Below are 23,860 nucleotides of genomic sequence, written 5' to 3' on the forward strand. Positions count from 1 at the left end.
GGTCGGCGGCGGGGCGGCCGGCAGGTGGGTGGACCCCGCGGGGCGAGGGGGGCGCGGCCGGGGTGGTCTCCGGGCTGCAGGGACGCGGCCGGCGGGGCTGGGGGCCGGGGTCGGGCCAGCCCGGGGCCCCCCCTCGCTGCCCCGAGGCGGCGCGTCCTGGGCCCGCTGACCGGCCCCCACCTCGGCCCCTTGCCCCTTGCCCCTGCCCGCCCCCGCCCGGGGTTCGGGGCGCCCCGGAGGGTCCCCCCCCCCCCCCACGTTGCTCCTGGACCCGCGGGCGTGGGTCGGGGCCACGGGGAGCGCTCGCGTTCCTGGGCGCACCTGGGCCGAAGGATCTGCACCGGTCTGGGCTCTGCGCCCTGGGAATCGGCGTCCCGCGGGGGGACCGGCGGGAGAAAGCCCCGAACCGTGTCCCGACTAAACCCAACCGAACCTTGGGGGGCTGGAGCGATAGCACAGCGATGCACCAGGCTGGCCCGGGTTCGATTCCCAGCATCCCCGAGGGTCCCCCCGAGCACCGCCAGGAGTGATTCCTGAGTGCATGAGCCAGGACTTAACCCCTGTGCATCGCTGGGTGTGACCCAAAAAGCAAGCAAAAAACAAAAACAAACAAAAAACCCCCCAACCGACCGGGAAAACCACCGTGGCCTACCATGGGGCTCTTGTGATGAAAGCCCAGGGTAGCCCGGCATGCAGAGCCCCTGTGCTGACCGCCTCCCCCCCCCCCCAAGGGCTGCACCCCGGGAGCCACTTCCTGGGCCTGAGACTCTGCAGAAAGGAGGGGGTGGGGTGCTGGGGTGCTTGGGCCCCGCCGGGTGTTTGTAGGCAGATGCACCCCGCAGGTAGCTCCCCTGTGTCACCCGGAGGAATCCACAGTGCAGAAGCTAACAGGTTGGGCCTGGGATGGCGTTTCTGATTCTGCACTGATTGGCGGAGGTATTCCCATTAAGTTTGAGGCGCACAGTGTGGCCGCAGCAGCCCCACTTGACCATCAGACTTCTCATGCAGAGGAAACTTGGGGTCCCCGACCTTGACTGCTTGCCTGGCCCTGGAATCAACTTTCTCTAGCACCTGCCTCGTTGTCTGCTTCAGTGCCTACGAACCCAGGTTCCAGTTCCGGCTGGTTAGCCATTCCCGGCTGGAACTGTCTGGCCTCGGTGCACTTCTCCGGTCAGGTGACTTCCGAATCCGGCGGCCAGCGGCCCAGCAGAGTGGCCAGGAGGACGGTCTTCTCCTGGCCTCTGTGCAGCATCTCTCAAGAGTTTTAATTCTTTTCAACTCTTTTCATGGTCTCAGGCCAGGGAGAGGCAAATAGGTTGTGTCTGTTGCCAACCAGAAAAAAAAGGGTCTTCAGGCCTCTGGGAGGGATCTCCTGAGTCTGCTTGTGATTGTTTTGGGACCACACCTGCTGGTGCTCAGGGATCGTTCCTGGTGTGGCTCAGGGGACCATATGGGGGCCTGGAAATGGAACAAATGGAACCCCGATGGCTTTGTGCAAGCCCAGCGCCATCCCAGAGCACCAACTACCCGCCCCCAGCCCTGTAATTGTCAGGGAAAGTGAGGAAGGTTTAGGTGTGTGCAAATGAATTTTGCGTAACACAGTATCTACGTTCTCTTCCTTTTGGGGGAAGAGAGGGCACACTCGGTGGCGCTCAGGGCTCACTCCTGGCTCTGTGCTCAGAGGTCACTCCTACTGGGATTTGGTAGACCATATGGGGTGCCGGAGATGGGGCCAGGTCGGCTGCCTGCAAGGCTGGTACCGTATTCTCTGTACTATCACTCCAGCCCCTGTTTTCTCTTCTGTCTGGTCTACCGGACTGTTGGTGGCTTCAGCACCCCAAGCTCCTTGGCCGTGGTGGGTCTTTAAGGCGAAGTCGCTTGTCTGGAGAGGGTTTCTGACCGGAGTTCAGAAGCAGAGCGTGTCGGCGTAAGGGGTTCGGGGTTTCTTCTTAGCACCTTGTTCCTGATGCATCCTTAGAGCTTAGAAATAATTTTTATTCGTAACTTGCATCGTCAGATGGACTCATTTATTGAACAAGCGTTGGCATGTCTACTACGCTCTCGGCACGATTCGGGGAAGCCGCCGGGCACTTTTAGTGGAACTAAAAGTGAGAAGTTTGGCCTCCTAGAGCTCGCAGATGCGTGGCTGACCTGAGTCGGCTGAGGTGCGGCGGCTGGAGGAACGCAGCAGACGGGTTGGGCGCAGGCCAGAGAGTCGGACCAGGCTGGGGGCAGCCCGAGCACTGCTCAGACAAGTGCTGGAAGGGGTCCCTGCAGAGTCCTCCAGCATCCCCTCCCCCCCCCCGGAAGGGTTCTCGGGTGCCCTGAGCAGAGGGGCGGCGAGGGGTGAACAAGACCAGAGAGGCGGGTCCTGACCCCGGCACCAGGCGGAAGGCAGAAGGCCTGCTGGGCCGGTGACGGCAGGAGGGAGGTGTCACACAAGCTGCCGTGAGCCCTGGCTGCCAGGCCCCTGGGAGGGTGTAGACGAGTGCTCTGGGCTGCAGACTGTCAGACTGAGACTGGAAAGACCCCCGCGGGAGCTCTCAGGAGACTTGACAGGCTTGGGCCGGGGGGGAGGGGGGGTGTCAGTCAGGGGCCCAAGCGGCTTGGGAGAGGGACGAGAGGTGAGTCCTGGGGTCACGGGGCCCTTTAGGGAAGGCAGCTGGCTGGGGTGAGGGGTTGTTTCAGGGGTGCAGAGAGCGTGGGAGCTGGTCGGGAGAGGCGAGCCGAGCATCGAGTCACAGGGACCCGCGGTGGCGTCAGCAGGACCCAGGCGATGTGCACAGTCCGTGCTTGGGGCTTTGGCACCCGGAGCTGGAACCTGACTGAGCGTCAAGACACTGGGGGTGGGGTGGCGGAGTTGGTGTAAACCAGAGACTCTTTCTTTCCAGGCATCATGGACCGAGCTAAAGAAAACTACATCTCAGGACCCGGGAAGGTGCGTGGAATAGTACGGAGAAGCATTGTGCCAGCAACCTTTGCCCTGACGACCTTTGCCCCAGCATCGGATGGAGACTGTGTCCCTTTCCCCTTTCCTGTGCTGTCAGTCTCTCATCAGTGTTCAGTGGTGCTGCGTGGGTCCCCCCTTCCTGGTATCTCTGATCTGTATGGATCCCCCCCATCCTGGTGGACCCCCGCCCTGTTACCCTGTTTCCCTGCCTTCGACCGAGCTGTTTCTGTGCATGTGTGCCCCGGGTGCCCTTGTCCTCACTGGGACTCGCACCTGCGTTCGCTCGCCGGGCTCTGCTCTCCTGGTTGTGTGCAGGGAGCCGTGAGCCTAGAGAGACGCCCGGCTCCTTGTTCGTGACTTTCCCGGAAGCTGCTCGGAGGCCGCTTCTATGTCAGACGCAGTCTTACAGTGATGCAGAGCCCAAAGGCTCGACTCTTGGCGATCTGGGAACACTTCGTGGCTCTGTGTGGGCAGGACCACGTGTTCTGGGTGGCTGCAGGTCCCCACCTGGACAGGTGCCTATGAGATGCAGTTGGGGGACTGTCCCTGAAGAATCCCGCAGTGTGGGGGCCGCCGGGGTGTGGGGTGGGGGCGCGGTTGGGCCTCCTACACCTCGAATGTAACTGATGAGTGGGTGTTTGGGTTTAGAAAAGGGCTGACTCCAGTTGCTGTGTTTGCTTTTCGGTGACTATGAGAAAGGTCGTTTAATAGGAACTTCCCGAGTGTCCGCTGTGTTGTAGACGCTCCTAATCTCATAAGTGACATTATTTTGGACAGGAGGGGGCGTGGTGGGGGTCCTCCTGGGATTCTTGGCCCCTGGACGGGAGGCTGCGATGCTTTGCCAGGTCCAGCGATGCTGGGGTGGCCCCAGCCACTTGGAGACCGTGTCCTGCGGGGAGTAGAACAGGGGCTGGCCACCTGCAAGGTTGTGCACCCACCCACGTGGGTATTCCCACCCCTGTTTCTTTTTTTATTTGGGGACTTCCCCAAATGCAGTGCCGGGGGGCGGGGACCCGGCCAGCTGGGCTCCCCAGTTCAGGGTCATTTGGGCGGTTTGGGACCTCCTGTCTGCAGGCCCGCGCGCCAGCCCTCGGGACCGTCTCCCGGCTTCAGCCAGTCAGTGGGCTTTTTCCTTGGAAGTGGAAAGTTCCTTTCTAGCATTGCGTCCTGTTCCCTCCTGAAGTCGGCCCCGGGCCTCCGTTTGCCCCAAGGAACTCAGGGAACCATGGCCGTGCGGCCTCTGTTTACAGAGCTGCTTTAGTGTGTCAGGAGATACTTTAGTCCTTTTCTGTGTTCTCTTTTTGGTTTGGTTTCAGCAAACCCAGGGTCAGGGTTTTAGCTCCTGGTGGTGCTCAGGGCTTTCTTCTGGCTTTGTGCTTGGGGGATCACTTCTGGCAGCCCTCGGGGATGCCAGGGACCAGACCCCAGTCAGCTGCATACAGGGCCAGGGCCCGACCCGCTAGACTATCACTCCAGCCCCAGATTCTTTATTTTGATTTAGTAGGTCTATTTTGTAAGTAGGAAAAAAAATCGTTAATATGAGCTTTTTGTGCAAATTCTGGTAAAGAGAGAAATTCAGACTGTCCTCCAAGATGACGTTACTTGGAGATAACTACTGTTGAATTATGTAGATAATTTTTTTCCCCATTTCTTTTGTTATTGGCCACAGCTGGCTGTGCTCGGGGCTTACTCCGGGCTCTGTGCTCAGGGGTCACACCTGGTGGGCCCCGGGACCTACACGGAGTGCCTGGGATCCCACTTGAGCGGCTGTTTGCAAGGCAAGCGCCCTCTCTGGCCCCCATCCTCAGTTTTGGGCGGGAAAGGGGTGTTGGGGCCACGTGCGGTGATGCTCAGGCATCCAGGAACTACCCCTGGTGGTGCTTTGAGGGTCACGTGGGGTGCGAGAGCCGAAGCAGATCGGCTGCGTGTCAGGCAGATACCTCCCCACCCTGGTTTCTCTGCACCAGCCCCACTCCTGTCTCTTTCTAGATGTTTCTATTGCCAGAGCAATAGCATTACTTTGGGATTTGGATAGGAAGTTTCTGTATTCATAGCTTTATTCCCAAACCGATAGAGATGTAGGGACAGGAGGGGAATGTGTGGGTCAGAGTGGCCGGAGCATCCCCGGTGGCCCGGCAGGAGGATGGGCAGTCCTTGTCTGGGCCGCCGGAGAACGGGCAGGACCCGACAGGACACGCAGCCCGTCCTCGTCCCCCGCCCCTCCGTCTCCCCCTCCTGCACCCAGGCCAGTGCTCATCCACCCCGAGCTATGGAGACAGACGAGGGCTCCCCCTTTCCCACCAAAGGGAACTGTGCACCCCAGTCTTCCCCTCCCTCCCTCTCCTCAAATAAAGTTTCTGCTGCGTTCGGCCTGGTCTGCCGGTCTGCCGAGGGCCTGAGCCTGGCGCTGGGCCCGTCGCTGGGGCTCCCCCCGGTGGGGGTTTGAGACCCCTGTTGTGGGCTTCCAGAGCCGGGTGCCGTGGGGGGGCGGGGTCCTCTCAGCGGGAGGTTCGGGAAGGGCAGGGTCAGCCGTGGCGCTGCCCCCTGCGTGGACGTCGTGGTGACCTTCCTTCTTCCTCCCTGCAGATGACGGCTCCCGTTGGTGACGGTGCAAAGCGTGTCCTGGTGACCCCGCAGCCTCAGAACCCGCTGTGTGCCGGCAGCGGCCAGGCCCAGCGCGTGCTGTGTCCTTCCAACGCCGCCCAGCGTGCGCCCGCGCCCCCGCAGAAGGGCGTCCCCAGCCACAAACCGCTTCAGAATCTGAAGCAGAAGCAGTTGCAGGCGACCGGTGCACCTCATCCTGCCTCCCGCCTGCCGGGCAGCGCCCCCAAGAGCGCCCCCAAGAGCGAGCAGGCCGCGCCGCCAGCCCCCGGTAAGCAGCGCCGTGTCCAGTGGCTCATCTGCGTCTGATGGACACGTGGGCCTCGCTGCTGGGCCCCGCTCCTGCCTGCGCGCTGTCCTCTGTGGCTGCTGAGAAAACGACTGCTGGGGGCCGCGAGGGACCCCGGGGACATTGGGGGAGGGGAGTGGCCGCTCACTGGTCATGGGCTTAGTGTTGAGACATGGGCCGCCTGAAACTCAGTCATAATTTTTTTTTTTCTCTTTCACCCGGTGATGCTCAGGGGTTACTCCTGACTCTGTACTCAGGAATTACTCCTGGCAGTGCTCGGGGGACCCTATGGGATGCTGGGAATCGAACCTGGGTTGGCTGCGTGCAAGGCCAGTGCCCTCCCTGCTGTGCTATTGCTTCAGCCCCCATGAATATTTTTGTGCCTCTTTAGTTCACAGAATGATTAAGGAAAGGTGGTCACGTGAGCTTGCAGGGAGGGCGCAGAGTTGGCGCTTCACGCTCTTTTGGGGACCAAGGCGTGTCTTGTGTCTGGGCCATGCTGGGGCTGCTCCCCGGGGTGAGCCAGGCCCAGGGTGGCCATAGCACCACGCGGTTGCTCATTGGGGGAGTGGGGGAGGAGGGTTGTGTGGGCCAGCCCCTGCCTGAGAATCACAGTTGAAGGCTCTGGACTGTGGTGGGGAGTGAGGGGGCGGGGGAGATGCCGCTGACCACGCTCGTGCCTGGAGCACTGTGAGGGGAGCCTCAGGGCTGAAGGTTCGGGGAGGTGCAGCCGGGAGGCGGCTGGGCAGGGGTGTGGGGGCCGGGCAGAGGGCCTCCCGTGCCTTCCGAGTTTATTCCAGGCGCGTGGGAAGAGCCTCGGCTCAGGGGCGCCCAGTGTGGTTGGTCAGGGCTGGCGGTGATGGGACTGTCAGAGCCCTGTTGTGTGCTGCGAGCACTGTCACCATGAGCATCTCACGCATACGGGGCTCCGACGCCCTCCCCAAGCGTTCACTTCCCTCTTCACAGCTCCCAGCCCGCTGATGTCCACACCGTGTGGACTCAGACGCACTTGTTTGTTCCTGCCAAGCTCGCGGCTCAGACCTCGCGGTCAGGACAGCAGACTCGAGCTGGGGGAGGGCCTGGACTCAGGCCCAAGTGGAGCACGGTGCTGCGAGTCTACGTCTGGGCGAGTGCTCCATGCGCTTTCCTGTGGTCGGGGCCGACCTTCTGCCTCTGCTTCCTTCCCCATGACAGTGACGCTGCCGGCCCTCCTTGGGGGCGTCATGGTGGCATGTGGGGGGGGTGCTCATGGACGGGAGGGGGCGGGTCCGCCTTGATGGGCTTCACCTGGGAGCGGCAGGGGCCCAGCAGAGTCGGCGGAGCCCACCTGAGGAGCTGGGGCCAGGGCTGGCCATGTGCCCATTCAGGGCCCTGGGCAGCGGCCGCCTCCCTCAGCATCCAGTGGGGGTGGCTGGAGTTTTGTTCCAGCCTTGGAACCAGAAGGAAACCCCTTAGTGTTGTGGTGGTCATTCTCTGATTCATCCTAGTCACAAGTATTTATTCTTTTTTTTTTTTCTTTTCGCTTTTTGGGTCACACCCGGCAATGCACAGGGGTCACTCCTGGCTCTGCGCTCAGGAATTACCCCTGGCGGTGCTCAGGGGACCCTGTGGGATGCTGGGAACTGAACCCGGGTCGGCCGCGTGCAAGGCAAACGCCCTCCCCGCTGTGCTATCTCCCCAGCCCCACGGGTGTTTATTCTTAACAGGAAATAATCCTGAGAAGGAACTGCCATCAAAACAGAAAAATGAAGACTCAAAAAAGTAAGCTTCCTCTTGTTTGCGAAGTTCTGTACGGTCAGTCTAAGAATACACCGTTTAATCACCCATTTAGTTATGAACTTCTAAAATAGGCTTTTAGGTTGCCACGTAGGGATTTTCTGCTGCTCGTGGTGGGGGGTGGGGGGCGTGGGTCGTGCAGAGAGAGCGTGCACAGTGAGCAGGGCGTTCGCCTTGCACACAGCCTACCCGGGCTTGATCCCCGGCACCTTATATGGTCCCCATCCTGACCTGAACAAAGAATGGACTTTCGGGGGCCAGTCGGCACTGCCTGGCACAGCCGCTGGCCCCGCGGGGGGCGGGGGATGGGCGCGAGCGGTTATGCAGACTCGCTGTGGTCGCTGGCTTGGTGCTTGTGGGCGGACATGCTGCGCATAGCATTTCTAGGCTGATGATAAACTATAGACTGTGAATTCGAGGCACTAAGTGACTGCTCTCTGGACTTCAATGCTCTGTTTACTGAATCTGTTTCTGGAAAGATCTGTTTTCTCCACGTTGTAGATTTTTCAGTCGTTTTTGAGGAGGAGCCGGGAATCGAACCCCGGGCCTCAGAGCTGAGGGCAAGTGCCCGGGCGCCGAGCCGCGTCTCTGGGACCCCTTTCCTCCCCACTCGCCAACGGTCACCACCATCCCTTGCAGGAGGCAGTGGACTCTGGATGATTTCGAGATCGGCCGCCCGCTGGGCAAGGGGAAGTTCGGGAACGTCTACCTGGCCAGGGAGAAGCAGAGCAAGTTCATCCTGGCCCTGAAGGTGCTGTTCAAGGCGCAGCTGGAGAAGGCGGGCGTGGAGCACCAGCTGCGCAGGGAGGTGGAGATCCAGTCCCACCTCAGGTGCGTGCCCGCGAGCCCAGGAAGTGGGAAGCCCAGGCCCCGTGAGCTGGGGCCCTGGTGCGGGGGACCCTGGACTCCTCCCCGGACGTCCTCTGCGCGTGCCCTCCTGGCCCCAGAAAATCGACTCTTGACTCGGGTTGTCAGGTCACACCCCGTGGCGTGCAGGGGCTCCTGGGTCTGTGCTCGGGGCGCCCCGTGGATCCGTGCATGTGCACGCTTGGCCGTGTGCGGGGCCAGTGCCCGCAGCCTGTGTGGCCCCTGGTTCTCTGGAGCTCTGTAGCTGACGTCCCCGTGTGACGCTGAGGGACCGCCCGTCCCACCATTGTCAAGACTCTGCCTCATCCCCCACGGCCCCAGCCCTCACTTCCCGGCTGTGTTATCACGCTGCAACGTCTGTCCCTCTCTGTTGGCTTTCAGGTGATGGGGTTTGACCGCTGCACCTTCACCGTGGCCAAGTGTCTGTGACCCCCCTGCCCCCCGCCACTGTCCTTAAGTCGCTTGTAGTCCCCAAGCCCCAGTTTGGTTGTTTCTGTTCTGTGCTCCCAAGCCAAGGGCTTGTTTGTCCTTGTCCATTGCCTAGTTTGTGTCTCTGTCTGTCACAGGCAGTGGGGTTCTCTGTCCTTCTCCGACTGTTTCGCTTACCATCCTCCTTCCACTCCCGACCAGGATGCACCGTGGGGTTTCTGGTTTGCTCCCTGCTGCGCTGCACCTAGCGCGGACGCCTCTGCCCGTGACACGCGGTGCTTGGTGCTCGGAGCGCACCTTTATCCTTGAGCTAATGCCTTGGTGCTTGGGGCATAGGTGCCAAGGAGTCAGCTCGCTGGGTCCCTCCGGAAGCTCTGTGCTTCCTCGAGAAGTCTCCGCTCCGCTTCCCAGAGCCCGGCCAGACGGCACCCATCCCCACCTCCCCTCAGCACCGGTTGTTCCCGGGCTTTCAATGTTTATCGTCTTCCCTGTGCAAAGTATCTCATTGTTGTTTGGGTCAGAAAAATTCTTAAAAATTTTGTTTTTGGGGGCTGGAGCGATAGCACAGCGGGTAGGGCATTTGACTCGCACGCGGCTGACCCGGACCAGCATCCCATAGGGTCCCTTGAGCACCGCCAGGAGTAACTCCTGAGTGCAGAGCCAGGAGTGACCCCTGTGCATCACCGAGTGTGACCCCAAAAAGCAAAAAAAAAAGAAATTTGGTTTTGGGGGCTGGAGCCATAGCACAGCGGGTAGGGTATTTGCCTTGCATGTGGCCGTCCCAGGTTCGATCCCCGGCATCCCGTATGGTCCCCCGAGCACCTCCAGAAGTAATTCCTGAGTGCAGAGCCAGGAGTAACCCCTGGCATCTCTAGCTGTGACCCAAAAAGTAAAAAAAAAAAAAATTGTTTTTGGCCACACCCGGCAATGCTCAGGACTTACTCCTGGCTCTGCACTCAGGAATTACTCTTGGTGGTACTTGGGGGACCCTGTAGGGTGCCAAGAATCTAACCCAGGTTGGTTGTGTGCAAGGGATCTCTGTACATCTCTCCAGCCTCTAGAAAAAAGATTTTTTTTTAAAGAAAAAAAATTGTTTTTTTTTTTTTTTGGCTTTTTGGGTCACACCCGGCGATACTCAGGGGTTACTCCTGGCTCATGCACTCAGGAATTATTCCTGTCGGTGCTTGGGGGACCCTAGGGGATGCTGGGAATCGAACCCAGGTCGACAGCATGCAAGGCAAACACCCTACCTGCTGTGCTATCGCTCCAGCCCCTGTTTTTCTTTTTGAACCACACCTGGCATGCGCGGGGCTTCCTCCTGGCTCTGCCCTCAGGGATTGGTCCTGGTGGGGCTCTGGGGAGCACATGGCGTGCCGGGGGTCGAACCCGGGTTGGCTGTGCCAGGCCAGTCTCACCTGCTGCCTCTCTCCAGTCCCTCCAGTTTCATATTCGCAAGTGGGGGGGAAGAGGGACCCTGACCAGAACCAGCTTCTACCCTGGATTCACACGAGGGGCTCGGTCGACCCTTAGCATCTGTTCCCTGCCAGCCCCCCGCTGACGCTCGTGTCCATCCCTGCTGCAGGCACCCGAATATTCTCAGGATGTATGGTTACTTCCACGACGCCACCCGCGTCTACCTGATTCTAGAATACGCACCTCTCGGAGCCGTCTATCGAGAGCTTCAGAAACTGTCGAAGTTTGATGAGCAGAGGACAGCGACCGTAAGTGCCTTCTGTTTCGACGGACTCCGGCCCTGCTCTGCCTTGCGGGGAGGCTTCCTTTCATCTTAGCGCCTCTTGTGATCCCCGGCATCCTGTCTGGGTCCCCGAGGCTGCCAGGCGTCACCCCCGAGCACAGGGCCAGGAGTAAGCCCCAAGCGCCGCTGGGGGTGGTCCCAATCCCCAGCTCCACCCCTAACTTACGGATCAAGTATTGCAGCACAGCTGATCTGCAGGATGGCCTTCCTGTGCTTTTCTGGATGTGTGTGCGGGTGACTCCCCGTGGGTGCCCAGTCGGGGCTCTGTATTGCTGGGGGTGAAGGTTGGGGTCCACCCTTGGAGCTGTGCCCCCAGCTCCTTTCTTTGTATTTGCTTTTTTTTGGGGGGGAGGGGTCCCTCCTGGTTTTGCACTCAGGAATCAGTCTTGGCAGTGCTGAGGGGACCCTATGGGATGCTGGGAATCGAACCCCGGTCAGCCGCGTGCAAGGCCAATGCCCTTCCCGCTGTGCTATCGCTCCAGGCACCCCCCATCCCCCAGCTCCTTTCTGAACTTATTGTTCATTTCATTTCATTCAACATTTCACTCATCGCCCTGACAGTCCAGAGGCATTCGTGGTTGAGTTTTCAGGCATCCGTTGTTTCGGCCCCCAGCTCTGCCAGGGTCCACTTCCGTCTGCCCATCCCCCTGCCCCCGCTTCCGCCCTGGGCGCCCGTTGGCCCCTGTGGGCGGTGCTCTCAGCACCGGGTCCTGTGCTGGGCTTCACAGTGCTGTTGCCGAGAGGGCTCCACACGGGCACTGGCCCCTTTCGGCACCCCCCTCCCTCCTCAGGTTGGTGCTTCCTCCCCCACAGATGTCATTCCCCCCCCAGGCCCCCAAGTGGCATCATCTTCCCACTGAAGACCAGTCCTCAGGGTCTCTGTTCCCGTCGCTTTGGGCATTCATCGTTCCGCCATGTGGTTTTCTACCCTGCAAGCGAGAGGGCCCGTCCCGCCCGTCTCTCTCCCTCTGACGTCTGGGCAGGGAGCTCTGCGCGTCCACCACAGCAGCCAGCCGCCGAGCGACGCGCTCCTGTGTATCTGCGCCATCGTTCCTTTAGCCAGTCTGCTGCTCTTGGACTCTTGGGTTCCTCCCAGATTTTTGACTATTGTGAACAGTGATGCATGGATCCGTGTTTTATGAAGATTAACAATTTATTTTCAAATAATTTTAGGGGCTGGAATGTTAGTACAGCGGGTAGGGCATTTGCCTTGCATTGCAGCTGATCCGAATTCAATTCCCAGCATCCCATAGGGTCCCCGAGCATCACCAGGATCAATTCCTGAGTGCAGAGCCAGGAGTAACCCCTGAGCCATCGCTGGATGTGACCCCAAAAGAAAAATAAAAATTAAAAAAGTAATTTTAGACTTAGGGATTATTTGTGGAGATAATATAGGGATAATTTTTTTTCCCTTCTAGTGTTTATTTTCTCCTGATAGTCTGAGGGAAACTTTTAGTATCAAGTCCTTTTGCTGGAGGTTTCTCTTAGTTTTAAAAATGGGAATTGACTATGCAGTACTAAAGACAAAAAATTTTTCAAAAAGTTTACTTGTCTAGCTAGCTCTCTAATTTAGACCAGTTTTCCCAGTTTTCTTTTTGTGGTGCCGGGGATCGAACCCAGGGCCCCCTGCACATGAATTGTGCTGTCCTGAAGCCCCGCCCTGGCATCGCCTCATGGCCTTGACTTCTAGTTGGCCAGTGTCCTTCCCTCTCAGGGTTAATCTGCTGCATTCGCAAATATGTAACCTGGCACTGAAAAAGTCACTTACGGCCTGAAGACTTATAAACACGTTAAATTCGATGTTGGCCGTCCTTGGAGAGAAGACGACAGCTCAGTCTAAAATTGGGCTGGAGCGATAGCAGAGCGGGTAGGGCGTTTGCCCTGCATGCACGTGGCCAACCCGGATTTGATTCCCGGCATCCCATAGGGTCACTGCCAGGAGTGATTCCTGAGGGCATGAGCCAGGGGTAACCCCTGTGCATCACTGGGCGTGACCCAAAAAGCAAAAACAAACAAAAAATAAATAAAATTGGGCTATAGAACATCCGAGTCTTGTCCCCGCAGTACATCACAGAGCTGGCCGACGCCCTGTCTTATTGCCACTCGAAGAGAGTCATCCACCGGGACATCAAGCCTGAGAACCTGCTCCTGGGCTCGGCCGGGGAGCTCAAGATCGCGGATTTCGGCTGGTCCGTGCACGCCCCGTCCTCCAGGTACGACCTCGGGCTGGGGGCTGGTGGGGGCCTTGGGGTACAGTCCCCGAGCACATGTGACTTCAGGTGTGTGGGGTGGGGGCAGGGGGTGTCTCAGCTTAAAGAACCTCGATTCTGTGGCCACGTGAGATTTATTCTGCCCAGCTGTGGTTAAATGCTCGATGTCCTTAGAGGCCAGAGAAGGGGACAGATGAGCAGAGACTAGTGTGACAGGTGATGTCGGACTGTGTGAGGGGACTGTGGTGAGGCGGCTGTGGTGGGGGGCTGTGTGGAGGGCGGGGGTTCCTGAGCGGGACCCCGGTGTCAGAGGGCCGCAGGTACCCCCGGGTGCTGCATTCCCAGGGCAGGAACTCTCTGGACTGTGGCTCGATTATGTTCAGTGCTCGTCAGCAGACATGAGCAGAAAATAAACGTCGCCGTGAAGTGAATTCTGCAGGTGTCCTTGCTCCCCTAAACCTGAGTGTCTGTGGGGTCCGAGAAGAGCGGCGGGTGGGGAGGTGCCCACGACCACCTCCGTGCCAGCTGTCAAGGCGGAGCTGTTCGCCAAGGTGGACAGAGTTTAGGCGTCGGCAGGGCCGGCGGCTGGCATCCTTGGGACGGCGACAGTGCAGGGAAGGATGGTGTATAGACACCGTTCGGGTGGCAGGCCCCCAACTCCTGAGCCCTGTGCGGTGCGGGGTGAGAGGTCAGGGGAGTGGCGCTGAGCCCACTGCCGAGGGTGAGCAGAGAAAGCAGACAGCCTGGCCAGCAGCCCAAGTGCCCAGGGACGCGGGGTCAGTGGTCAGCCGTCCACCGTCCGCCCGGCCCGCACTCACGAGAGCGGTCTTGCCCTCTTGCCTGTGCCTGCATTTGGGGGGAGACTCCGGGAAGAATCTCAGAGATGAGGATGTTCGGTCCTTGCCCACTTGAGTCTCCACAAACGGGGCCCTGGTCCTTTATAATCGGGGATTATAAAAGCTCCCCAGTAAAGTCGACGAGATTTTGCAGCGCCAGACCAGGCTCGTCTCCGTTTGGGCCAGCCCTCCGCCCAACCCCCCTCTAGTAATTCGACTCTGACTTTTTGATTCTTTGTCCCTTTGTTTGCTGGACCCTGGAGATGAGGTCCCTGGGCCTGAGGAATGTATTTGGCCAGAGCTGGTCCTGCGTCACGCCCACGCTGCCCCGTACAGGGATGTCTCTGGCGTGGTGTGGCTTGGAGGGGACGCAGATCTCTGTCGCCGTGCCTCAGACCCTCTGTGGGGAACGTGCAGCTGCTGCAGGGCTGAAGCCCTCAAACTTGCACTTGACTTGGGCCACACCCGGCTGTGCTCAGTGATTACCCCTGCCTCTGTGCCCAGGGGTCCTTCTTGGCGGGGCTTGGGGGTTCTCTGGGGTGCTGGGGATTGAACCCGGGTTAGCCTTGTACCAAAAGCCCTCCCTGCTGTACTGTCGCTCCGGCCCCACAGTCCTTCTTCCCGATCCCTCGGGAAGGTCGTGGAGGCGACAGGCGGGCGGGTGACGGGCTTGCTGGTGCCTTTTCCCCGCCCAGGCCTGGCAGTTCACAGCGGATCCCACTGCCCGGGGCAGGATCCAGGAAACGCCGACGGCAGGGCGTCGGCGAGTGGGCGGGTGGGCAGGCACTTGGTGACGAGCCCGCAGCACCCACCCGCGTCTCCCTCCTCCCAGGAGAACCACCCTGTGCGGCACCCTGGACTACTTGCCCCCCGAGATGATCGAGGGCCGGATGCACGATGAGAAAGTGGATCTCTGGAGCCTCGGCGTCCTGTGCTACGAGTTTCTCGTTGGGAAGCCGCCCTTTGAGGCCACCACGTACCAGGAGACGTACAGGAGAATATCCCGGGTAAGGCCCCAGAGCGGCCCTCGCCGGGGGCCATGCCTGCGTCTTCCCGGCGTTCTCAGTCCCCCGCAGTGACCCGTCACCTGCTGTATTCCAGGTCGAAATCACCTTCCCCGACTTTGTCACCGATGGAGCGCGGGACCTCATTTCCCGGCTGCTGAAGCACGCTCCCAGCCAGCGGCCCACGCTCAGGGAGGTTCTCGAGCACCCCTGGATCACGGCAAACTCGACAAAGACACCCAGTAGCCAAAAGAGCAAAGAACCAGCTAGCAAAGAATCTTGAGACTGGCAGGGAGACGCTCGCCCGGGCCGGCCCGCGACCGCCCAGCCCACAGTGCTCCCCGGGCAGTGCTCTCTGCGGCTAGGCCGAGTCCTGCAGCCGGCGACACTCTGAAGTGGAAGGAGCCGCGAGTCGCTGGGCGTCACTACGTTCCTACGGCGGGGCGAGGCCGGGTGTGGCCGCCTGGCGGGACCCTGGCGTCCGGCGGTGGGGGCAGTGGCCGCCCCGCCCCGCCCTGCCCTGTTCCCCCCGGTCCGAGAGCTGTGCAATAACTCCCATGGTCCCTCGTACGAGTGTAACTTATTGGCTGCCAAGCCTGGTCAACTGTCGAGTGACTCCGTGATTCTCCCTTTTAAGTGTTAAATAAAGAGTTTTGTATAGACCTATTTCTCATTCCGGGGCAGCCCGTTAAACCGGATTGTCTGCTCTCTCCCTCCCTCCGTGCCGAGACTTCTCACCTGGACTCGGGCCGCTTCCTGAGGGTTAAGGCCTGTTCCCCCGGCCAGGGTTGCTTGTGCCTCTGCAGGAAGCGAGGCTGCTGTCGGGGCGGCATCTGCTTAGGGCTTGGGGGGTTCCTGAGCAGTGCTCGGGGGCCCAGGGGAACAGCTGGGCCTGTAGTTAATGCCTTGCCTTGCCTGACAGTGCTCAGGGAGGGTCCACAGGGGCCCCCAGATCTCACCCGATAGTGCTCGGGGAGGGTCCTCTGGGGCTCCCAGGCCACACCTAACAGTGCTCAGGGGAGGGTCCCCTGGGCTGCAGCGGGCGATTCTCGGGGACCGTGAGTGCTGGGGTTAGCTGCCTACAAGGCCTGTGCCTTAACCCATGTTCTCTTCGGCCTAGCGTCAATAAGTGTGAGACTGAGGAAACTGAGGCGAGGAGGGACTGAGGAGGGCCGGGCAGCTGCCCCTGAGGTTGTTCTGGCTCTCCAGACCTGAGCCGCCCCACACAGCTTCACGGAGGCGCCAGTTTCCGTGGCGCGGCCGGGTTTCCCAGGGCCCCATCACTGACTCACTCCCTCAGCCCGGGAGCCGCTCGCGGGGAACAGCCCGTTTCCCAACCACCCCGGCTTCCCAGAAGAACGACAAGCTGTTCGGAGATCGTATAAAGATGTTTATTTAACTCAAGCGGCTCGTTCCGTAAGGTAGAAAAATCCGGAGACCCTTGGCTCATCTTTCGAAAATAGACAATCAGTTCTATTCCCCTAAGCCAATACAAACAGCGCGAATACAAACGATTTGTACACCTTGCTGGTGAGTTCACATAAAAATTCAGTTCCCTGATCCGCTGCCCAACTTCTGCAGTTCCTCTGCCTGCAGTGGGGCCGGGAGCTCGGGAGCCGCTATGGCTGTCCAGGGCTCGTTTTATTGCTTGTCCTGCCGTCCCACTCCCGTTTCTCCCGCACGGGATGAAACGTCGAGCGAAGCCCTTGAACCTGCAGGAATCGCTGTTTTTGTTTTTGCATAGGAGTTTCTAGGGATCAGAAGGGTCGGGTAGGTCTGAGAAGGCCCTTCGGACACAGGTGCCCGTGCTGGGCGGGGCCGCACAGGGATCTCTGAGCACTGGCCGGGGCTACGCTGTCAGCAGTGAGCAAGCCTTCAAGATGTTTGTGGCGGGCCGGCTGAGGGAAGCTGCCCTGCTTCACTGAGAAGATCCCTCGCACACCCGAGCAAGGATCCCACCCGATGCCCTCTAGTGTGTGTCTGGCTCTTCCCAGCTATGCGTGGGGGTCACTGCATGGGGCGGAGAGCACTGGAGCTGGAGCCTACGTCTTCTCTCCTGCCCCCACCAAGACGCTCACTAAGCTAACGGAGAGAATGGCCGTGTACGGTCTGTGGTCAGCCCCCAGGGACCGCGGCGGGGGCAAGTCACGGACGGCAGCTTTGATTGTCCGAGATGTGGTGAAAGGGGGGGAAAAATAACCCTGCCGGAAAGAGAAACTGAGGCAGGCCGGCCGCTTCCCAGAGCTCCACGCCAAGCGGAGAAACGCCCTGCCTAGCTCTAGCTCGCATTTCAAGGACAAAGTACAGACTTTGGTCTGTGTGCTTAATTGTTATTAATTTTTTTTTTTGCAGCGGTGGGGGACAAACTCAGCCTTGTCTGTTCAGTCACAGCCAGATCCCTGGCTCCTGAAATTTAAAAAAGAAAAAAAAATTTTTTTTTTTTTTAAGTTTTTTGGGTGCTGAGGATGGAGCACAGGCGAGGCTTGTGCTTTGCCGCCGAGCCTCAGGCCTGACCTGGGACTTCTCCTTCTGTCCCTAACGGTGAGAAGGTCACAGGTCCCATGCCCATCCCCCACACCTGCCCCCTGTCACCTGTCATTTCGGAGTAACGTTCCATTTACATTAAGTGCTACTGACACTCCCTTTTTTTTTTCTTTTCTGGGACACCCGGCGATGCTCAGGAGAACTCCTGGCTCCACACTCAGGAAGTTACTCCTGGCGGTGCTCGGGGGACCCTATGGGATGCTGGGGATCGAACCCGGGTCGGCCGCGTGCAAGGCCAACGCCCTCCCCGCTGTGCTGTCGCCCCAGCCCCTGACACTCCTTTCTGTTACAGCATCTGTTCCTGAAGCGTAACAGAACTCAACGCCAAGAGCAAATGTAAACACTTCACAGTCTTCTGGGAATGTTGGAAGTTTGAGAAAAGGGGGTCAGTAGAGCAAGGGTCATCCTCCCTGCCCACACGAGAAGCAGCCACAGATGCCGTGACACCAGGACCCGAGCGACGTGATGACTGCGGGGCAAAGGTCTGGGTGCTACCCAAGGGGCACCCGCCATCCAGCTCTACGTCCACGGAAGTTGGAGGAGCACCAGCTGGGGTGCAGACGCCAGCCTGTCTTCTCTGAAGGGGTTTGGGGATCTATGATAACGGCAATAGCTGTAGCGAACAGCCAAAGGCTGACGCTTAATTAGATCCTGATCACGTGTCATTAACTCCTGCTTCATTAATTGCGTACCGGCAGCAGCTGTACAGAATATTGCAAATTAAACCGCAGGCGGCCTGACGAATAATGCAGGAGCGGGAATTCGCAGAAAAGCTTAATGAAATGCTGCCCTTTAAGGACTAGAGCAAAGATTAGACCCCGGGGGCTTCTGCAGGGACCCCTTCCCCCCCCACCTCCGCATCATCAGGTTCCTAGGCGACAGTGTGGCTTGACGTGACATTTGTGATCTGCAGCTGACAATTCAGGTGACGGGTACCAGCCCCAGGAGAACAGCGTGAACGCGCCTAAAAGTGCGATGGTTTCCAAAGGGGGAAAAAAAATCTGAATTTTGCCAGTCAAGGTCAGACTTCTCCACGAGGACTGGGCAAGTGAAGCTCGCGACCCCTCTCCCTGCGCCCCCCCCAGCTCCCACTCGGAATTGGCCCTCCCCTCCCCTTCCCTAACTACGCAGGCCACTGGGGGCGGGCCACCAGGCTGGCCCCCGGAGCGGGTCAGGGCTTGGCTGGGGGCTTGAAGAATCCCACTTTGCGGAAGTAGCGCACGAGCAGGGGCGCGGACACCAGGGTGATGCTGATCCTCACGGGCGCGAAGAGCTTGTGGATGGCGTAGGCCACCACGAAGGTGCTGGTGCCCGCTGCCATCTTCGACTGCACCAGGGACTCCTGGAACCCGAGCCTGAGCAGCACGGCGGACATGTCCACGCCACTGCGGGGGAAGAAGAAGCAAAGGCCGCCGGGGTTACCGGTGCTCTCGGGCCCCCCCCCCCCACCCCGGCTGTCCCGGGAAGGCGTATCCCGGCCCGGGAGCCCCTTACCTGGAAACCACCGTGTAGAAGACGCCCAGGGAGGCCAGCGAGACCCCGATGTGCAGCCCCACGCCCACGGCCCCGTACTCCTGGAACAGCTGCTTCAGCTGCTGGGCCTTGCTGGGCTTCTTCTCGGTGCTGCCCGCGTCCTGCACACACAGCACCGGGCGGGCGCTTTAGGGCCCGGCCAAGTGGCGAGGGCCACCACCAGCCGGCCCGGTGGCAGCCCGTCTGCCCGCGTGCTCCCTGGAAGAGCAAGGGGTCCCACCCCCCCCCCCACCCCGGGCCCTGGAAAGGAGGAGACGGGGTCCTGGGTATGAACAGGGCAGGGTGGTTCTACTTGGGAGGTGGGAGAGGACAGGGATGGGGTCCCGCGCTGGGCAGTGGGTCCTCCCCTGGCACCTCCGGAAGGGTCCAGCCCTGGTAGCCCTTAGACTTAAGATCCCTCCTGGCCTCCCGAGGTACCAGAAGCCAAGATGCACGGCGTCCTGCACCACTACTGCCGGGGGTGGAATTCATTGACTCAGTCAGGCCCAAACAGCGCCCCCAGACTGGCCGGGCCCAAGGGCAACAGGGTGGGGGGCGGGGGTCCATGGAGACCCTCGCCGTGGGTGGCTGGGAAAGTGCCCTAGAGCTCCTCCCTGGTATATTTTAGCACAGGCGCATCCGTGGGCCTCAGGGGCAGGAGGGAAGTGCAGCTAGGCTAGAAGCCCCGAGAGGCAGGGCCGGGGCCTGGAGTGACAGGGCATCCCGAGCCCAGAGACCCAGCCGCCCCCACGGCGCACAGTGTCCTGGGCAGCAGACCCCTCCCGCCGGGCTGTGCCTGTGGGCCTGTGGGGGTACTGAGCACGTCTAGGGGGCCCGGGAGGGGGGCTGAGTTGAGCTGTTTCCTTTTTTTTTTTTCTTTTTGGGTCACACCCAGTGATGCTCAGGGGTTACTCCTGGCCTTGCACTCAGGAATTACTCCTGGCGATGCTCAGGGAACCCTATGGGATGCTGGGAATCAAACCTGGGTCGGCCGCGTGCAAGGCAAACGCCCTCCCCGCTGTGCTATCGCTCCAGCCCCGGGGCTGAGCTGTTTCTCCCCAGCTCTCTGGGGTCCAGATGCCGCTGGTCTATTTTTCATTTGCTGCTGGCTGTAATTTTGGAGTGGCTGGTTGTTATTTTTTGGGGCGGTCACACCCGGCGATGCTCAGGGGTCACTCCTGGCCCTGCACACTGGAATGACTCCTGGCAGGGCTCGGGAGGCCGCGTGGGATGCCGGGGATTGAACCCTGGTCAGCTGCGTGCAAGGCAAGCGCCCTCCCCTCTGTGCCGTCTCTCCGGCCCTGGTGACTGGTCTTTAGTTCCTTAAGTACCGCTCACCAGGCTCACCTGACCAGCCGGTCCCCCTAAGCTGGCCTCTGGGGGGTGATGCTGCCCTTGGCAGGCAGGGAAGATAGTCCCCAGCTGCTGCCTGGAGATAAGGCAGGAGGAGGAGCCATAGGGTGGTGCCCTGGGGCAAAGGGCACATTCCCAGCCTGGCCTTGGAGGAAAACGCGCCCGCCTGGCCCTTGGTTTCCACGCCCCTCACACAGCGCCTCGTTGCCCCCTGCTCCCCAGGGGTCCAGACAACCTCACTTTTGGTGCAGAACCCAACCCCTGGGGCAGCAGCCCCTGGAATGTTCTGCACGGCCCCCGGGATGCGGGTTCCAAGGACGGAGGGGTCAGGGCACAGAGTCTGGGGGCCGTGACTTCGGCGTGGGATTTCCTGGGTGGTGAGGCCCAGACTCCCGCCTGCCAGGAGTCTGGGCTGCCAAGCTGCCCGTTTCCTGGAAGGTTCCAGAATCAGAGTCCTCAGGACCGGGCCTAGCGGGTGCAAGGGGGCGTTGGGCGCCCACTGTGCAGATGGGGATTGTTGCAGAAGGGACAAACCAGCGCCCAGCGTGTCCCCTGGGCCCTGCACAGAGTGTCCCCCAGGCCCTGGAGGATTCACCGCTCACCGGGGTGGAAGCTTCGGGAAAGAGGAGCTTTCTCCAAATGCCAGGGATCGGGGAGAAGGGAACGCGCAGCCCCCCACAGGTGGCGGCTGGCTCTGATAAACCAGTGCCCACCCACCTCGGGCTGCAGAGATGTGAGTACAGCCAGACGGCGGCTGCCGATAGGACAGACGGAGCCAGCAGCCTGCTCGGGGGAGCCCCGCACCCCAACCTAATTATGCCCCCGGTCTGGGGCTGTCCGCCGAAGGCTCCTTTGTTCTCCCCAGCCTCCAGTTTGGCAAAGAGCCTCCTGGCCCCGAAAGCAGAGCAGAAAGGCGGCCAGTGTTGCAGCCACAGGCCCACCAGCGCTCAGGGGCGGCAACACGGACCCACACACAACTTCCCGGTGGCAGCACCCCGGCTGCTCTGACTTTCTGGAGTTAGGAGCTGCCTGGACCATTTTCTTCCTTCTCACCAGGAGGAAGGAGTTCTCTGTAAGCCCGGTGAGCCACGTGTGTTTCCCCGAGCCCTGGAGATGACAGAGGCGACGGGAAGGAGTGCATGCGGGGGTGACTTGCAGAGCACGGAAACCTTTCAGAAATTCAGTTTTTTCTCCCAGTTCTGCAGTGCTGGGGATGGGACCCAGCCCCCACTCGGACCCCACTGAGCTCGGTCCCTAGGACGTTCGAAGTGTCAGGCTTTGTCTTATGCGTGCACCTTCCTGTCCCACCGGAAGTGATCAGGGAATCTGAGGACTGAGTCAGTGAGCCGACTCTGGTGGCATCGACACTGGTGGCATCGTTGGTGGGTGACTGTGGTTTTCCTCTGTTGGCTAAGTGACTTGACCCGCACAAAGGGGCCTGTGGGGATGGACCGAGCCGGGCTGCGGCCAGGGGAGCGGAGGAGTCTGCGGTCCAGCCCCTGGTCCTGCCAGGCCGGTTCTCAGGCCTTGTTCCTCACTGGGCATCTGCTCTGGGCTGGGCACTGTGCACCTGCACTCAGAGGGGGCGTAGTGACCAGCAAGGGGCTCTGGTGTAGTGGGCCGGTGGAGGGGGGGGGGGGCGACGGCTTGGGGGAGCCCCTGGACTTCTGGGTGCAGCACAAGCAAGAGCCAGGAGACGCATGGAGAGGGGTCTGGGCTTTAGAAACGAGAGGAGCTGTCCCACACATCAGCGGGGGAGGGGAGCCACAGCTCTCCAGCAGGCCCCCTGAGGCGAGCCCCCCAAGGCATACTCTCACCGCTGTGACCCAAGGATGCTCCCTAGCTCTTGGAAGGAGCTGCCCTCTCAGCCTTGGGGAAGGGCAGCCGGAGGGAGGCCTGAGGCCTGGGGCAGGAGCCGAATGCCCCCCCCCCCCCCCCCCAGCCCCCAGGGTCAGGGAGCAGCTTGCTAGGCTCTAGGTCCAGAACTGCTACCTGGTGCTTTTTCTGAAAACAGACCCACTCAAACAAAGAAAACTTCTTTTAAAAACAATTAAGCTTGTATGACCACCTAGATGGAGTAAGGTTTTCACTGACCTGACACAAAGAACCCAAGGTACCCAAGTGAGAGAGGGGAACTCCCCCAGTCCCTGCAGGTCTTGCCCGGAGTCTGGGGATGGGGGGGGGGGGGGGTGGCGGGGAGGGGGAAAGGGTGCAGGGGGAAGGGAGAAGCTAGAGTGTCCATGCTGTCCCCCCTGGAGCCCCCGCCGCCCCGCTGTGTCCTAGGGAGGGTCAACCCCGCCCCCGGCTTCCTCTGGACACTGGACACAGACCGTCGCAGACCCCCTTCTGCTCGGATGGAGCCTCAGTTTCTCCAGCGGCCGACGGGGAGGCTCGCTTTTTTGGCTTGTAGGGACCTTGGGGGTCCTTAGGGGCGCTGGGGCAACTGCGGGGGCGGCTGGGATCGGGGGTCTCGGGGGGGTGTCCCCAGGATCGGGGGTCTCGGGGATGGGGGTTCCCCGGGATCGGGGGTCCGGAGATAGCGGCGCCCGGAGATCGAGGGCCCCGGGGATTGGGGTTTCTGGGGACAGAAGCGCCAGGGGATCGGGGGTCCCGGGAAAGGGGGTCCCAAGTTTCGCGGCGCTCCGGAGATCGAGGGTCCCAGGGATCGAGGATCCCGAAGATCCGGGGTCTAGGGGATCGAGGGCCCCGGGGATTGGGGTTTCTGGGGACAGAAGCGCCAGGGGATCGGGGGTCCCGGGAATGGGGGTCCCGGGTTTCGCGGCGCTCCGGAGAGCGGGGGCTCCGGGGGTCGGGGGCTCCTGGATCGGGGGTCCCGGCGGTCGGGTGGGGGAGGGGAGACTCACCTGGCGGCCGCGGTGGTCCCCGCGGGCGGAGCAGAGCAGCCGGGCAGCAGGTCCAGGCTGGAGCAGCCGCACACACGGCGGCGGCGGGGCACAGGGGCCGGCGCCCGCGAGCCAGGCGACCCGAGGCCGGACCCCGGCGCCCACCGTGCGCGCGGGGCCCAGCAGCGCCAGCAGCCCAGCCATGGTGCGGGCCGCGCCAGCCACCCCGAGGAAGCCAGCGCCGTGGGCGGGGCCGGGCGGCGCGAGGGGCGGAGCCGGGGGGTCGGACCGCGCCGCCATAGGCCCCGCCTTGAGGTCCCGCCCCCCAGAGCCGAAGGCCCGCGCGGGTTGGCCGGGAGCGCCGGCGCTCAGAGCCAGGGGGCGGGGCCAGAGCCCCAACTCAGCCCGTTGGCTCCGCCCCGCCCAGGCTCCGCCCTCCCCCGCCCCGTGGGCGTGGCTCTGCAGGTCTTTCCAGGGCGGAGAGAGCCGGCAGGTTGTTCTCTGTGGGCACAAAGGATAAACCAGGGCTTTAGCCTGGGAGCTTTAACGGTCTGCAGAAATGCGTGAAACCTGCAAAATGTACAGAGATCCTTAGGTGCTAGCTCAAAAGAAGAATACAAGTGTGGATACACATTTAATGGAAAGTTCTTTAAAATTTGACCTTCATATGTCAGTGTGAGAGATGCAACCACCTCCTAAAACAGTGGCGGTGTTTTATTTATTTATGGCTTGGACCACACCTGGTCGGCTCAGGGGTTACTCTTGACCCTGTGCTCTGGGTACCATGCAGTACCCGAATGGAACCAGGGTCTTGAGTATGCGAAGCTTGTGAACAGCCAGTGACCTATTTTTCTTTCTCTTTTGGGTGGGGGTGTCGTTTTGTTTTGGGG

At 60.9% G+C, this 23,860-nt stretch overlaps 2 protein-coding genes across 2 annotated transcripts; one reads left to right on the plus strand and one right to left on the minus strand.

Annotated features, from left to right (window-relative positions):
* Positions 1–2,896: 2,896 nt before the first annotated feature.
* AURKA (aurora kinase A) lies at positions 2,897–15,055 on the plus strand. Its single transcript, XM_056107455.1, has 8 exons — positions 2,897–2,938; positions 5,537–5,822; positions 7,547–7,601; positions 8,256–8,447; positions 10,495–10,633; positions 12,733–12,881; positions 14,547–14,721; positions 14,816–15,055. The coding sequence occupies exons 1-8, from the start codon at positions 2,897–2,899 to the stop codon at positions 14,999–15,001; spliced, it is 1,224 nt and encodes a 407-aa protein (XP_055963430.1). The 3' UTR covers positions 15,002–15,055.
* A 3,340-nt stretch (positions 15,056–18,395) lies between these two features.
* On the minus strand, positions 18,396–23,221 carry FAM210B (family with sequence similarity 210 member B). Its single transcript, XM_056107460.1, has 3 exons — positions 22,992–23,221; positions 18,757–18,896; positions 18,396–18,647 (listed from the first exon to the last, which is right to left on the minus strand). Exons 1-3 carry the CDS (start codon positions 23,172–23,174, stop codon positions 18,434–18,436), a joined length of 537 nt encoding a protein of 178 aa, XP_055963435.1. The 5' UTR covers positions 23,175–23,221; the 3' UTR covers positions 18,396–18,433.
* Between the last annotated feature and the right edge of the window lie 639 nt (positions 23,222–23,860).

This window comes from Sorex fumeus, unplaced genomic scaffold (genome assembly GCF_029834395.1).
Source record: "Sorex fumeus unplaced genomic scaffold, SorFum_2.1 ptg000166l, whole genome shotgun sequence".
NCBI lineage: Eukaryota > Metazoa > Chordata > Mammalia > Eulipotyphla > Soricidae > Sorex > Sorex fumeus.

Excerpts from the sequence above, each read along its gene's own strand:
- AURKA (XM_056107455.1), top strand. The coding sequence starts at position 2,897 with ATGGACCGAGCTAAAGAAAACTACATCTCAGGACCCGGGAAG. Across the intron at positions 5,823-7,546 it reads GGCCGCGCCGCCAGCCCCCG|GAAATAATCCTGAGAAGGAA; the intron begins GTAAGCAGCGCC and ends TATTCTTAACAG. Across the intron at positions 7,602-8,255 it reads AAAAATGAAGACTCAAAAAA|GAGGCAGTGGACTCTGGATG; the intron begins GTAAGCTTCCTC and ends CATCCCTTGCAG.
- FAM210B (XM_056107460.1), bottom strand. The coding sequence starts at position 23,174 with ATGGCTGGGCTGCTGGCGCTGCTGGGCCCCGCGCGCACGGTGGGCGCC. Across the intron at positions 18,897-22,991 it reads GGGACCACCGCGGCCGCCAG|GACGCGGGCAGCACCGAGAA; the intron begins GTGAGTCTCCCC and ends CTGTGTGTGCAG. Across the intron at positions 18,648-18,756 it reads TTCTACACGGTGGTTTCCAG|TGGCGTGGACATGTCCGCCG; the intron begins GTAAGGGGCTCC and ends CTTCCCCCGCAG.